Source organism: Octopus bimaculoides, chromosome 2 (genome assembly GCF_046866305.1).
Source record: "Octopus bimaculoides isolate indiv1 chromosome 2, ASM4686630v1, whole genome shotgun sequence".
In the NCBI taxonomy this organism is placed as follows: Eukaryota; Metazoa; Mollusca; class Cephalopoda; order Octopoda; family Octopodidae; genus Octopus; species Octopus bimaculoides.
Genome location: NC_142929.1, coordinates 66,244,505 through 66,257,270, shown reverse-complemented (window position 1 = coordinate 66,257,270; position 12,766 = coordinate 66,244,505). Strand labels below are relative to the sequence as shown.

Here is a 12,766-nt window from a genome sequence, read left to right as displayed (position 1 = left end):
TCTCAAGATTCAAGTATTCTTCAAAACTAACATGCCATTAAGGAAGACAGGCTTTATTGTTTGGGGATAAGAGGACAGTTGTGGACGCGTTTCTAGATCAACAGCTGTTGTCAGCATGATAATTGTCTGACATTATCTCCAGTAGCCATGGGACTTAAAATTTATACAAAATAGAGTATAACATTTATGGCTTACACAACTGTCTAAAATAAAAACAAAAAACTGGAAGGACACATTGGATATTGTAGCCCTAAAAACATTACATCTGAAATTAGGATGGGAAGGTCATGACTAGAACATCTTTGCAGGTTCTGAATTAACTGGGGACAAACCAAAACACCTAAACAAACACAGTATTTCTAAGTAACTAGAACTTACATCAATTCCCTCTCCAATCATTGCAGAACAAGGACAGATTTGCCATTTGCGATCTCGAAGAGAATGTAAATTGAGACCTTCCGCTATTTGTGAGGCATCTGCTGCAGACATAAGATCTTGCTTGTTGGCAAACACTAACAGTGGCACACCATTCAACTTTTCCTCCTCCATTAATTCAAGCAGCTCCTGTAAGAAATATAATATTTTATGATTTCACTTAGGTATTGTTGTTAGAACTCAGTATACATCTGCTTTAGAGTAAAGCATTAGGCAGGTACAGAGCATAATGTGAATAACTGAATGAAAATGAAACAAGTTATGTAAATGACTTCATTAACTTTAAAGTTTACACACACACACATATATAGTTCAAATTTACAGAAAACAAAAGACAAAGAAGAAACAAGCAGGTGTATTAGTTTGGTGCTTGGGAAGAATGGAAACGTCTTTGATATCATGAGCCTATGCTCTTCCACAGAAAGGATTAAGAAGGAAAAAAAAAAAGAGAGAATGAAAAAAATGTATACAGATTAATGGTTTAACATGATTGGTGGCAGCAGCACCACTCCTGTCTGAGTTTGGTTCTTCTGGTGCCCCCATGATGCTTAAACCTGATATGGCTCAGAAGGTCAAGTTGGAAATGGAACAGCCCCAGGCATTTATCACATGGCAGGGCAGGTGGTGGTCTAGGCTGAAGTTGCTGGGTCTTGAGTTACATTCTTTCTGCTTCTTCAGTCTTTCAACTCTCCTCGAAAGTGGAACAGTCGAAATGATTTGCTCTTCGCCATGGTTTGATCAAAAAGTATTAGGACTGTTACTATGGTAACAGAGCTAAAGTATGCAGAGTGAAGCCACTTGGCACAGATTAAACTTTAATTCTGTTGTGCATGCACACTAAGTTATTATGTTCTCACTCACTTCTACTCTTTATAGCAGTGCTTGGAAGTAATGTGTGTAGAGAGTGGTTGTCTCAAAAAGAAGATCAGGTTTCACCTGTGCAGAATCTCCTTGATAGTGTTAAGTGTTTGAAAACAGTCATAATCGTAAGTCTATGGCTATAACCTTGAAACCAAAGATCAGTCTTCACAGTGGAAGACTCTCAGCAAAATTTCAAGACTTCAAGGAAATCAAAGAGAATACAACAATACAGCTACTCACTGTTCCAAAAAAGGAATTCTAAGAGTGCTTTCATCAATGGATACAACTCTGGATAAAGTGTGTGACTTCAGAAGGGGATTACTTGGAAGGAGAGTAAATGCCGAATTGTGCTGTAGTTCTCTTTTTATAGTGCTAGTCCTCATACATTTTGATCAAACCTCGTATACATACACTCACACATATACATAAACATTAAAAGACTAGTGTGCTTTTAAAATTGCAAACATACACATCACATTAGTTATGCCTAGAAATAATTCAGCCATGGTTAAGGTTTTTCCATGAAAAATAAACTAAAGCATTTTCAATGTGGTGAAGGCACAGAGATGCCTTTATGGTTAAGCTCATTTTGCAACCATGAGGTTTTGAGTTCAGTCCCATTTCATGGCAACTTGGACAAGTGTCTTCTACTCAAGTCCCAGGCTGACCAATACTTTCTGAGTGAATTTGATAGATGGAATCTGTGTGGAAGCCCATTGTATGTTGTTAGGTGTGTGTGTCTTTGTAATTGCGTTTGTTCCTACTATCATGCTTGAGAACCAGTGTTGGTTTGTTTACATCCTCATAAGTGAGTGGTTTGGCAAATAGAATAAGTACAAGATTCTTCTGGTACTAATAAAATAAGTACCAGATTCTTCTTCAGATTTAGAAAATGCACCAGAGACGGTCACAATTGGAATGGCTTTGGTATTAAGTTTGCTAGATCAGAGCTGACTTTGAGACTAAACAACACAAATTATTGCAACTATGTGCAGTAATTTGTACCGTTACATCTATGAAATTACTTGATTAGTTAAAAATGGAAGAAAAATTTCTCCAACTTACACTCTAGACTAGATAAAGGATACACTATGCCTGATAAAAAGATGAAATGCCAATGATGGAAAGATGTCAAAATATTGATGTGAATGTATTGTTGATATTTTAACTTACCTCACCAGTTTCTTCAAAACGTTTTTTGTCTGAACTATCAATAACATATATCTGAAAGAGAAAAAATGTGTGAAATATTTATTTGTTACAGTGTTGAGTGAATAAATTAAAAATTTTTTCTTGGCATATCAAATCTTTAATCTGATTAAACTATCTAACTGATAGACAAAAAAAAAAGCTCACCTTTTGCTTCTTCTCAAAAGCTCACTTTTCTCCTCTCCTCAAAAGTGGAACAGTCAAAATGAATTGCTCTTCGCCAAGGTCTGATCAAAAAGTATCAGGACTGTTACTATGGTAACAGAGATGAAGTACGCAGAGTGAAACCGCTTGGTACAGATTGAATGAGTGTGTTGTCTGTGACTCTGTCTTTTATACAACGAATACAACTGCTTCTGTTTCTTAGAACTAGCTAACTCCAACCCGACCCACCTATTTCTTCTCATTTCATCACCAATAGTATTTCACTTAACCATACCCGTCACTATTCACTATGCTCATTTCTTCATTTCCACAACATCTTTGGGAATTCCTTTCTTATCCATATTTCTCCCCACAGATATCAACTTTCAGATGTTCAAAGTGACATCAACCCTAGCAATCTCATAAGTTTCAGACAACCTGCAAAAGCCATGGACATAGTTCCTTCTTCCTGTCTAAATTATTATTGTTGTTATCATTACTGCTGCCACCACCACCTTCATTTTACAAACAAGAAAGTAAATTTTGAATGCAGTATAGCTGTGAAAACAGCAGAAAGATTGGGTATTTTACTCTTATAAGACAGAAAAAATTATCAGCATACAGTTATGGGATTCGAACCCATCCCCCTCAGATACCAGCTGAGTACTCTGTCATTAAGCTAAACAGCCCACTGACAACAATCACTGTCAAATTAAACGCTAAACAATAATAGCTATAAGGGTAAAATGCCCAATCTTTCTGCTGTTTTCATAGCTATACTGCGTTCAAAATTTACTTTTTCATCTGTAAAATACAAAACACATTCGATACTTCCAAAGTTTGTTTACAAAATTTTGTTACCACCTTCATTGTTTTACAGCCACTTCCCATGCCTGCATTGGTTGGAAGTGTCATCTTGGTCTAGTCACTTATTGGAATTTACTACCGTCTAAGACATCTTGCTCATACATTTCATTTTTGGCATAGTTTCTGTAGCTGGGTGCTCTTCCCATTACAAATCACTTCAGAGTGTTTTCGGTGCATTTTATTTTAACACCAGCACTAGAGAGGTTGTCATGCTCTGAGTGAGACCACACAGTCCTCTTGACTCTACATTTATCTTTGCTTATTTGTCAACTACCTTACAAAGTGTATCAGGAGCAGTTTACTGTGATACCAGCACTAATGAGTTTGCATTGAATCATGTAAATTTAGGAATAACATGTCCAAGAAGGTGAACAGAAGAGAGTGGTGTGGTGAAAGAAAGTTCAGGAAAGGTGGGTATAGGCTGCAAGAGAGACTGTGGGATAGGCTTATAAGAAAATTCTTTACAAAAGCAGTAGATGGTAGAATTAGAGGGAAGCCAGACAAAATAGCTAAAATCTTGTGATATTTAGTTATGCCTCTTTATGCTAGGCATTCAAAACCTGTTCTAGGCAACTTTCCTTTCCCTTCTTCTAAACCCAATAAAATAAATACATGTTAGGCATTAGTGACTGATTTAATCACCTGTACCCTCCCTTAAAATTTATGGGCTTGTGCTATATTAGAAATCATTACTTTTACTAATTATTTGATGGTCCCATGGTGAGATGGAAACTCCTTACAACACTAAATTTTCAAAGGTTGTTATAAATTGGTAACACTTCATATTATTAAAAGCCTTCAGCAGAGATATCAACAATACATCTCCATGTACTCTTCTCTTAAAAATTACAAGCATCATACCTACACAACACAATTTCTATGTACCAATGAAGGTGCCTCTACATGGATTTTAACCAACTAGAAACGATAGCTAAATGCCCCATATCTCTACCATCTTCAAACCAATAGTGTTCTTAGATACAATATATCTGGGAAAAGAGATAGGCTAATCATAGCTGCAATACTTTTTGATCATTTGCTTGATAAGAACTGACTTGGTATAAATCAACAACCATTTTCTTCCACAAGAAATGGCAGAATCGACAGAGCCAAAAGTAAATACTTGGCAGTATTTATATACTTTTACAATCAGAGTTCAAATTTCATTGGGTTGATTTTTATCACCATGAATTGGATGGATCTTTAACACAATGCCTTTCTACTTGTTGTAATCCCTTCTTCAGTTTCAACATTCTAAAATTAGTTTTCACCACTTCCTCCCATGCCTTCTTCATCCCTCCTCTTTCACAGGATCCTTTTACTTTGCACTTCTTTACCAAACTACCACCATTCATATGTATCATATATTCATAGCTGTGCAGCCTCCCCTGATGCACACTGCATCAGATTCCTCGGATGCACAATTTTTCTTTCAGCTCATTTGTGTTCAATCAACTATCTACATTATCATTACATAACCAGCAGACAATGCTTCCTTCATTTCTTTCCAGTTTTCACATTAAATTCCCATGCTTCACTACCAAGCAATATTACACTTTGTACATAAATATCATAAATCTGACCTTCACTCTAAGACAGAATCACTTTTTCCTTACATGCTTATAGAATGTAACCAAGATAACTCTATAAAAGATGGACACAAATGGGGGCCAATATTAACACAGAGATAGACTCAGATTAAGGTTGATGTTTAATAAAAGTCATAAGAGGTAACTAGAAAGGTTGGTGATCGAAAAGGCATACAAGTGTTGACCTCAGAAAAGATCCAATTCATCCCACTATGGAAAAGCAGACATAAAAACACTGATTTTAATCAACTTTGAAAAGGATAGCATTTTAAATATTCAAATAGGTGCAACTATGGCTGTGAGGTTAAGAAGCTTGCTTTGCAGTCCTGTGGTTTCAGGTTCAGTCCCAATGTGACATCTTGGGCAAGTATCTTCTACAATAGCCCTAGGCTGAATACAACCGTTTGAGTGAATTTGGTAAACAAATTCCGTGGAAGCCTGCTGTGCATGCCTGAGTCTATATATTTGTGTATGTGTGGCCCCCATCCTCACTGCCAAACTACCCCAGTCCAATGACTGAAACAAGTAAAAGATAAAAGGTAAAAATATTTTTTAAATATTTAACGTCCATTTTCCATGTTGGCATGAGTTGGATAGTTTCACAGGAGCTGACCAGCTGAAGAGCTGCCCAGGATCCATGTCTGTTTTGGCATGGTCTCTACAGTTAGATACCCATCCTAATGCCAACCATTGTACTGACTGCTATTACATAGCACCGGCACAGATGTGCTTACATGGTACCAGTATAGGTGCTTTTTACATAGCACCAGCACACACAAACCCATAAGCTTAGGAATATTCAGCTGGAGAGGGATGCAGGAGACAAGCCTGTATGCAAGGACAACCATGCTTTTACTTGGCTTGGTGTATTTTCTCAAGCACAGTGAACTGCCAGGAGTCTAGGTCTTCTGTCATCCCCTCTGTAAGTCCAAATGTCTGTAGATCCTTTCTCACCACTTCATCCCATGTCTTCCTGGGTCCACACCTTCCACATGTTCTCTCTACAATTAGAGACAGGCACCTCTTGATGCAACTGTCTTCATTCAAACACATTACATGACTAGCACAGTCTTCTCCCTTGCACACTACATCTGATACCTTGTATACCCAGTTTTCCTCTCAAATCACTTACACTCTGTCATATATACACACTGACATTACCCATCCATGAATATTTTACAAATATAAGAAAATAAGACAAAAATAAAAAAATACCAAGAAATCTGTATTTTCAAAATAGTTCTTCCAGTATGGACGAATCTTTCGCTGCCCACCAATGTCCCAGACATTCAAGCGGAAACCTCCTGATTGCACGGTTTTTATATTAAAGCCCTTTAGGAAAATAAGTAAAACAAAGATTTATTAGAAACCATAAGAATGAAAAAAAAAAAAAAAAACCATCAACATTAATTATGGTAAATTTCAAATGAGAGAGACATAGCAGAACATTTACTTTTCACTCACTACTATGCAAACATATTTCAACAGAAAATATACAGCCATAAGATAACCATAAAATATATCTCGTTTTACATATATCATCATCATCATCATCATTTACTGTCTGTTGTCCATGTTGGCATGGGTTGGATGGTTTGAACAGGGGTAGCAAGCTGAAAGGCTGCACCAGACTCCAGTCTGATTTGGCATGGTTTCTATGGCTGGATGCCCTTCCTAACACCAACCACTCCAAGAGTGTAATGGGTGCTTTTTACATGCCTCTGGCAAGGGTGCCATTTGCATGACAGTTATCTTCCACAACTGCAATTTTACTTGGCTTGATGGGTCTTCTTCGCAAACATGACATAATGCCAAAGGTCTCAGTCATTGCCTCTGTGAGGTCCAACACTCAAAAGGAGCTTTTCAACATGCCACCAGCATCAGCCACTTTGCCTCCATGTGGCCCAATGCTCAAAAGGTGCTTTTTATGCTCCAGTTACGTGACACCAGCATCAGCCATGACTATGATTTCACTTGGTTTGACAGGTCTTCTCAAGTACAGCACATTGCCAAAGGTCTCAGTCACTAGTCATTGCCTCTATGAGGCTCAAAGTTTGAAGATCATGCTTCACCACTTTGTCCCATGTCTTCCTGGGTCTACCTCTACCAAAGATTCCCTCCACAGTTAGAGATCGGCACTTCTTTACACAGCTGTCCATGTCCATATGCATCACATGATCATACCAGCACAGTTGTCTCTTTTACATACCGCATCTGATACCTCTTATGCCCAACTTTTCTCTCAAGATGCCTACACTATGTTGAACATGCACACTGACATTGTACATGCAGTGAAGCATACTGGCTTCATTTCTTTTAAGCCTATGCATGTCCTCGGTTGTCACAGCCCATGTTTCACTGCTGTGTAGCATAGCTGTTCGCACACAAGTATCATACAATCTGCCTTTCACTCTGAAAGAGAGGCCCTTTGTTATCAGCAGAGGTAAGAGCTCTCTGAATTTTCCCCATCCTATTCTTAGTCTCACAGCTGCACTCTTGGAGCATCCACCTCTGTTACTAATATATATATATATATATATATATATATATATATATATATATATATATATATATATATTAAAAAAAACAATAAATGCACAAACAAATGGAAAACAAACACAGGTCATCAACTCCTCATCAGTTATCAGCCAGAGGGTCAAACACAATTTTACACTTTACAATAATATTCATTCCCTTCTGGTGGCACCCGAAACAAGAAGCTGCCAGGAAATGGGAGCAAACATAACTGAATGAGAGGATTTCATATGATAGTTGAGAGTGTCACTGTCATTCAAGCATATTACCTTGCTTGGAAACAAGTAAAGGTTGGGAGCAAGAAGGGCATCAAGCCATAGAAATTCTATCTCTGTCCACTTCATGCAAGCAAGGAAAACTGGATGCAAGATTCCAAGTAGTGTTTCAAGAATAAACTATAAATGCATAGGATGTGTAGTGGGTTCACAAGCAGGATAACAAACATAAATAGCCTTTGCTCACAGTGGTTGTACTGCAGAAATAATTGCTAAAAGCACATCCAAAGCAGACTCTCTCACCTGTGCCTAGACAAGTCTCTAGAAGAAGTGGATATCTTCAGTTATTTAGTTCTCTGAACACTTACCCAACTTGCAGTGGGGGCAAGTGTTCAGAGAAGATTGTGGCCAGAATAAGAACTGATTGGAAAATTCAAGGTACTAATATTTATGCTGGCAACAAAGGGTTTTTCACTGATAATGAGGGATAGATTTATAATGATAAAGTATGAAACATGGTGTTGTAGAGCAGTGAGACATTGTCTTGAACACAGAGGATTTGTGAAAACTAGAAAAAAAAATGAAGCAGACATGCTTTGCTAGATGTGTAATACTAAAGTCTATAATGAGACTGTACAAATGAACTGAGAGAAAAGTAAATATAAGAGGAATCAGATGTAGTGTGCAAGAGAGAAGATTGCATTGGTATGAACATGTGATACAAATGGACACAGACAATTGTACAAAGAGGTGGTGCACACTCAAGGTAAATGGAACCTGTGGAAGGGGAAGATTTTCTGAAAAAGTGATAAAGTTGTTACATCATATGAGGGGATGACAAAAGACTGCACTGAGTGGAAATAGGCTGTGTGGGAGAAGCCTTACCTCCCCACCCATGCATGGCAAAATGGACATTAAAATTGTGTATATATGTGTGCGTATCTCTGTCTCTCTCTATGTATATATAGGCGATGAGAGAAACTATGACAGAGAGACAGAAATAGATGTCTTGCTCTAGAGAAGATACATAGCAGAGAGAGAGAGAGAGAGAGAGAGAGAGAATGGTGGTGAAGATGTGCCAGGATATACTCTCAAGGTACAAGGAGATGAATGTAAGTGGAGTAGTACAATAGGACCAAACAAGATGAATGAGGAGGGAGTTCACAAGAGTGTAAAAGAAGAGTGGGAGAGAGGGGTGGAAAAGGGGAATGCAGTGAGTAGTGAGCACAGGTTTATAGGGTAGGACAGCAATGATACAGTTGGCAGTGGTGGCAGAGACAAGCAAATTGTACAATGAGATTAGTGTGGTTCATTGATGGGGGTGCCTTAATATAATGTGTATGTAGAGGACACATAATACACAGTGCTTCCAAAACTGTTTTGCTGAGGTGGGTGGGTCTTCTCAAGAACATCCTATCCTGTCAGCTTTCTTCTATCAAATCTGTTCACAAGGCTTTAGTTGGCCTGGGACTATAGTAGAAGATAAATGCCCAAGGTGCCATGCAGAGGGACTGAACCCAAAACCATGTGGTTATGGAGCAAACTTCTTACTACACAATCATGCCTGTATCTATAGATTGATACAATTAACTGGTCTTGTCACTGATCACCAGGTTTTAACTTATATTTAACCAAATATAATCATTAACATAGTTCATATTTGCTACTAATTACTGCACTGATGAGAGAGAAAACAGAAGCATTAAAAAATATGCAATAATTAAACTGGCAGAATGGTCACAACAAGTATGCAATCAATGTGAAACTTCTGATTATAAAAACAGTAGGTTAAGTAACAGTAACAGAATATCTAAACAATTACCTGAGTTGGTGTTATGTGGCTAATATCTTCTGAAGCAAGCTTTTTCAAAAGTGTAGTTTTACCAGCATTGTCAAGTCCTAATAACAATAATCGTACTTCCTTGTCAGGCTGAGATTTCAGTTTACGAAGTAATGCTAATAAACCCTGGCAAATACAATATCAAAATAATAATTAATTTGAAATGAGATAAACATTTGCAAAAGGAGATAAACATTTGCAAAATGAGATAAATATTTGCATTGCAAGTATGTAAAGTGATGTCAATGAATGAAAACAAAAAGAAAATTATTGAATTAACATACATAATTTGTTTAATGACCCTATGATATTTTGGGAAAATAAAAGAAAGAAAATAATTAAAGAGATCAGAGAAATGTGTTGTCATTGGCAGGTCATTCTTTAGCATAATGAAAAGAGAACTGAATTAGTAAAAAAAGCTAATGGAATGGTTTCACTTTATAACCTATAGTAGTTGTATTACATAAGAACTATCAGCTTCAAAAGACCTATGGCATGGAGGCAGGTAATCCAATAAGTAACTCATTGCGCTTGCACTCTGGATATGTTGATATAAGATGTTCAGCAAGTTGGCTCTGACTGAATTTATTTCAGTGCTTGATCAAATTATTGGTTGTGGTTTTCCAAATTTTTGAGGATATATTAACCTATGATTTAGGACTTAAAAATACATCACTATTTTGAAATTGTCGGAAGTGTATTTGAAGAAGAGTTTGCTACTCCCTTGAGAAAGTCAAACCACAACTCAAAACTGGGAAAATTGAATATGATTAGTTTCAATTATTTCCAGAATTTTCTGTCCATAATTATTAGCACAAGTTATTGTGATTGAGTATTCTCAGTCTTCTTCTAATGGATCTTGTAGCATGACAACGGTTGATCAGGAAGAAATCCACAAGTCCATTTCATTGAGTACACCATACCTCAGCCTCGTCTAGGTCTAGGCTGCACAATTTGTTATATGTAAACATAGTGTCTGGATATGTTTCATCCATTTGGTTGATTTAATTTGTTTGGATTTTAGGTGGTGTTTGTAGCAAAGTTTGGAAAGCTAAATCAGACTGTGTTTGAAGAGATCTCATAGAATACTCTGCCAATGGACCAACCAAAATTCTTTGCTGTTTTGGAAGGTGTTTAGATGTTTAATTATATCAGAATACAAATGATACATCAGATTCACACAGATTAAATGAGTTATGCTTCATTCTCACTAGTTTCACTCAAAAAGCTAATCAATACAATAAAACAAAAATACAAGCCAACAAGTGGGCTTCTTTGTAGTAGCTCAACTTACAAGGAACAGCAGCCAAATCTTCCTCAAATCACACCTTAACACTTTAAAATTAATACAACTACATATAAAATTACCATTGAATACTATTCCACTGACCCAATCTTCACAACACAATAGATATGCTGGCGTTCTCAAACAGGTATAGTTTATCCAGGTTTGAGATGGGGGCTGATCATGAAATTATACAGAAAGCATTCAAGAATAATATAATAACACACCTTTTTGTTTCATGCATGCATGCATGCATACATACATACATACCCACCAACTTGTATGTGTGAATGGGTGCATACTCATGCACAATTTCAAGGCTATATTGTGGACGTTTAACATTAGATCAACAATCCCTGATTAAATAAACCAATAACTAAAAACATTCCAGCCGTAACTATTCTGTCTTTTGTATTTAAACATGTGTATCTAGTACTGCATTATCGAATGTGTCCGACTATTTTTAAGAATATGGGGTATGGTTTGGCTGTTATTTTTAGCACACAGAAAGACCACGTAGAGAATTTCCTCGATTGGTTGTCAAAGTTATATTTTGTGTTGGTTGTCAAAGTTATATTTTGTGTATCTAACAAATTTAATCTGCTGTAGAGTGTAGAATGCATGTTACTATTTCGATGGATGAGGTTGATGAAGGTGGTAGTGATGGTGTGTGTGTGTGTGTGTGTGTGTGTGAAAATATTCTAAATATTTCCACAGGTAACACGTTGTCCGCCAGCTAGACCCTCGAAAGGAGAATATTGATGGTCGAGAGAGTAAAACCTCACACAATATGCTTTAATTATACCTGATTACATGCTTCCGTGCTCATAGTTCAATTTTGGCTGCAATTAATTTCACTTTTCCTTCTATTATATGCAATAAATAATAATCAACAGTTTAGTCAATAAATCTGATTCATCACCAATAAAATCTGGCCTTGCTCCTAGTTCAGGAAAAATTTCATTACAAAACTGCGATAGAGCAGAATAAAATCTACAAAGTATAATTGTTTATACTTTGGGTAATTGTTTAGTTTACGTTCGTAAAAAAAAGCGAAGGAACATAACTAAATACACTAAAGTATGTTATCTAATACTTTATTCACCCTTGTTACCCTTCGTCATCTTATTCTGCTATTTACAACTGATTTCTAGCTTCGCTTTGAAGAAAATGATTATTTACTCGACTTTTAAAACTATCTACCTGTATCTCTCACACATAAATCTATATTTCTGACTGGTTATCTAGCTACCATTTCTTGCTGCTTTCTTCTTTCCCTTCATAAAACAGACTTGCAGCTAAAAGTACGACTCAGAAAAGATATAAAATAAGCAAGAACTGAGAAATAAATAAAAACGACTAAAGCTAAAATCAAAGTTATCAATATTGTCAACAATACGTTTAGATTTTACGAACGTAAACTGAACAATTACCATACTTTGTTATATTATATTATAATTATACTATAATTATAATCTATTGAAATACTGGAATTATTTCAGAAAAGACGCGATATATGAATTAAGACATTCAATTCATTCAAACGGTCGCCATCATCAGTGAGATGGCAACGGCATTCTTATAGCGATGTTTTTAAATTGCTTTAGTAAAAACAGTTCTATGTAGAAAGCAATAGTAACATTCGTTGATATATGAAATATATCAGAAATAATAAAAGCTTAGAAGAGTCAAGTTAGAAGAAGTGCTAAATCATAGACAAATATACACAAAAGACGCGTCACTCACCATTGTGTATTCGCCTGCGATGGTTACTATGTGACGTCAC

The 12,766-nt window shown here is 36.5% G+C and overlaps 1 protein-coding gene across 4 annotated transcripts in view; it reads right to left on the bottom strand.

Annotated features, from left to right (window-relative positions):
- Positions 1-12,766, bottom strand: part of LOC106868684 (ADP-ribosylation factor-like protein 3) — a 16,444-nt gene extending 3,678 nt beyond the window's left edge. For 2 of the 4 annotated variants that reach the window (XM_014914068.3, XM_052977770.2), the window contains exons 1-5: positions 11,786-11,942; positions 9,678-9,821; positions 6,321-6,437; positions 2,470-2,520; positions 379-564 (exon numbers count right to left, since the gene is read on the bottom strand). In XM_014914068.3, the coding sequence (XP_014769554.1) occupies positions 379-564; positions 2,470-2,520; positions 6,321-6,437; positions 9,678-9,821; positions 11,786-11,809 (522 nt within the window). In that variant the 5' untranslated portion in view covers positions 11,810-11,942. Of the gene's footprint in view, positions 1-378; positions 565-2,469; positions 2,521-6,320; positions 6,438-9,677; positions 9,822-11,063; positions 11,083-11,785; positions 11,943-12,726 lie in introns of those variants that run through there. The other 2 variants (XM_014914069.3, XM_089346747.1) reach the window with 2 other exon arrangements.